The sequence below is a fragment of the Brassica oleracea genome, chromosome C6, assembly GCF_000695525.1.
Source record: "Brassica oleracea var. oleracea cultivar TO1000 chromosome C6, BOL, whole genome shotgun sequence".
NCBI classification, from domain to species: Eukaryota; Viridiplantae; Streptophyta; class Magnoliopsida; order Brassicales; family Brassicaceae; genus Brassica; species Brassica oleracea.
The window spans coordinates 22680777-22682802 of record NC_027753.1 but is presented as its reverse complement, the minus strand read 5'-3'; the positions used below and the strand labels follow the sequence as shown (position 1 = coordinate 22682802).

Sequence of the window (2026 nt, the reverse complement as noted above, 5' to 3'; positions counted from 1 at the left end):
CAGAAAATACCGACGAAAAAAGCCCGTCGGTAACTGAAAATAAAACCGACGACTTTATTCCGTCGGAATATCATGAAAATACCGATGGATCTTATTCGTCGGAAAAATGTAGAAATTCCGACGGATAACTCGCTCTATCCGTCGGTATTCCTTTTTTAATTAAAAAACAATTTTTATAATTCTTAATTTAATTTCAGGACAAAATTGATAATTTAGAATTTAAAAACATTATAGATATATAAATTCAACATTATTATACATTAAAGTTATAAAAAGTAATAAAAAGTTTTTGAAAATTAAAAAACAACTAAAAGTCTTCACCGAATCGGGTCCTAAACTTCTGCAACAAGGTCTGGGTGAGAACATTGTTTTCCTCCATAGTCGTTCGGTTTTGCTGCAGCTCAACCCGGATTTCAGCATTGTCCTGCTTCAGGAACTCAATCTCCGTATCCTTGGTCTTAATCTTCTCGATAAGCTCATCAACGAGTGGATAGTGAGCTGAAGAAGAAGAAGAAGCCCCTCCGGTCGAACGAGCCAATCCAACATAACGGCCCTTTTTCTTTGGAACAGCCTGAATGAGAAATAACAAATACATATCACACACATACGCACGCACACACACATATCACACCGCACGCATACATAGCAAAAAGAAATTAGAATGTACCTCGAGAACAAGGTTGTTGAGTTGCTCTACGGTTAAGGAGTTGGAAGATGCAGAATCGCCTTCTTCACACATAGAAGCTTGAGTCGCGAGGAGATCCACTTTTCGATTTTCCACGACCTGGATTACGCCCTTAATAAGTCCATCCTGAATCTCCCCAGTCTTCTTGTTGGTATAGGCGTTCTTCATCAGGGTAAAATCATCTACGGGAACTCCACCGTTTTCCTTCATCTAAAAACAATATATTTAGTATCACATATTTAAAAATGAATAAGAAAATCAGATTAGAAACTTACTAGCTGAAGTGCTCGGGTCTGTAAACTTGTTGCCCCTAAGTTGTGGACAAACTTCCCTTTCCTGCCACGCCCGCTACACCGATTTTGCGAGTTGATTGTCTACAAAGACTTTGTCTCATCTTTCGTCCAATGAGCACACAAATCCCGCCAAACGTCTGGGTTGATGTGCTTCGGGACCTCACCAACATCGAATTTTTGCTTCCACTCATTGATCCGCTTGGTGTAGTGCGAAGCTGCTTTGCGGCGGAAAACAATTTTCACTTGTTCGGTAATCCCTGATTCCCAAGTGAACTCTTGCTGCAAAATAAATATAAATTTTTTTTTAGAAAGTTACAATTGGTGGAAAAAGACAACGTATACCGCAAATTGCCGAAACCAAAGTTCTTGATCTTTTTCAGGCATGTCATAGAAAGTTGGATAACCACGCTTTAGCATCGTGTAAGCGAGAACGACGTCTAAGTATAAGAGGAGGTGGCTCATCCCTACAAAAAAAAACATTAGTAAGCTTTTTTATTATTTAGAAACGTTTTATAATTAAAATATTTTTATAATAATTAAAATGTGTTTTATAATTTATTTAACGAATTTTTATAATGAAAAAAATATTTTTTATACCATATGCTGATTTTTTATAAATAAAAACGATTTTTATATAATTAAAAACATTTGATTAAAAAAAAACTTTATAACTTCAATAACTTCAAAATCTATAACTTCAATCACACAAATCCTAAATCAAAACTTCAATCCCGGCCCTAAACTAACTTCCAAATCCCTAATCAATCTCAAAATCACATAAACCCTAAAACTAACATGGTAACCTTTAAAATCCCATGAGCAAAGTTAAAGGAATTGAAAATCTTACATGACTGGGTGAAAGAGGAGGTCGAATTTGGGGGATTTATCCGGAAATCGCGAGGGAGGAGGAGGGAATCGCCGGAAATCGCGAGAGAGGAGGAGAGGTTGGGCGGAGAGAGAGAAAAAGGGGGAAGAAATGAGGAAAAAGAAGAGATTTTCTCTTATGTATTCATTTAACAAACTGACGGATTACCGACGGGTTTTTTCC

At 36.9% G+C, this 2026-nt stretch overlaps 1 protein-coding gene across 1 annotated transcript; it reads right to left on the bottom strand.

Annotated features, from left to right (window-relative positions):
• Nucleotides 1–307: 307 nt before the first annotated feature.
• LOC106297758 lies at nucleotides 308–1299 on the bottom strand. The gene is made up of 3 exons (XM_013733934.1): nucleotides 961–1299; nucleotides 668–895; nucleotides 308–571 (listed from the first exon to the last, which is right to left on the bottom strand). The coding sequence occupies exons 2-3, from the start codon at nucleotides 893–895 to the stop codon at nucleotides 308–310; spliced, it is 492 nt and encodes a 163-aa protein (XP_013589388.1). The 5' UTR covers nucleotides 961–1299.
• Between the last annotated feature and the right edge of the window lie 727 nt (nucleotides 1300–2026).

Coding starts and splice junctions, on each gene's coding strand:
- LOC106297758 (XM_013733934.1), bottom strand. CDS start 895: ATGAAGGAAAACGGTGGAGTTCCCGTAGATGATTTTACCCTGATGAAG. Junction 572..667: donor TCAACAACCTTGTTCTCGAG/GTACATTCTAAT, acceptor TTTCTCATTCAG/GCTGTTCCAAAGAAAAAGGG.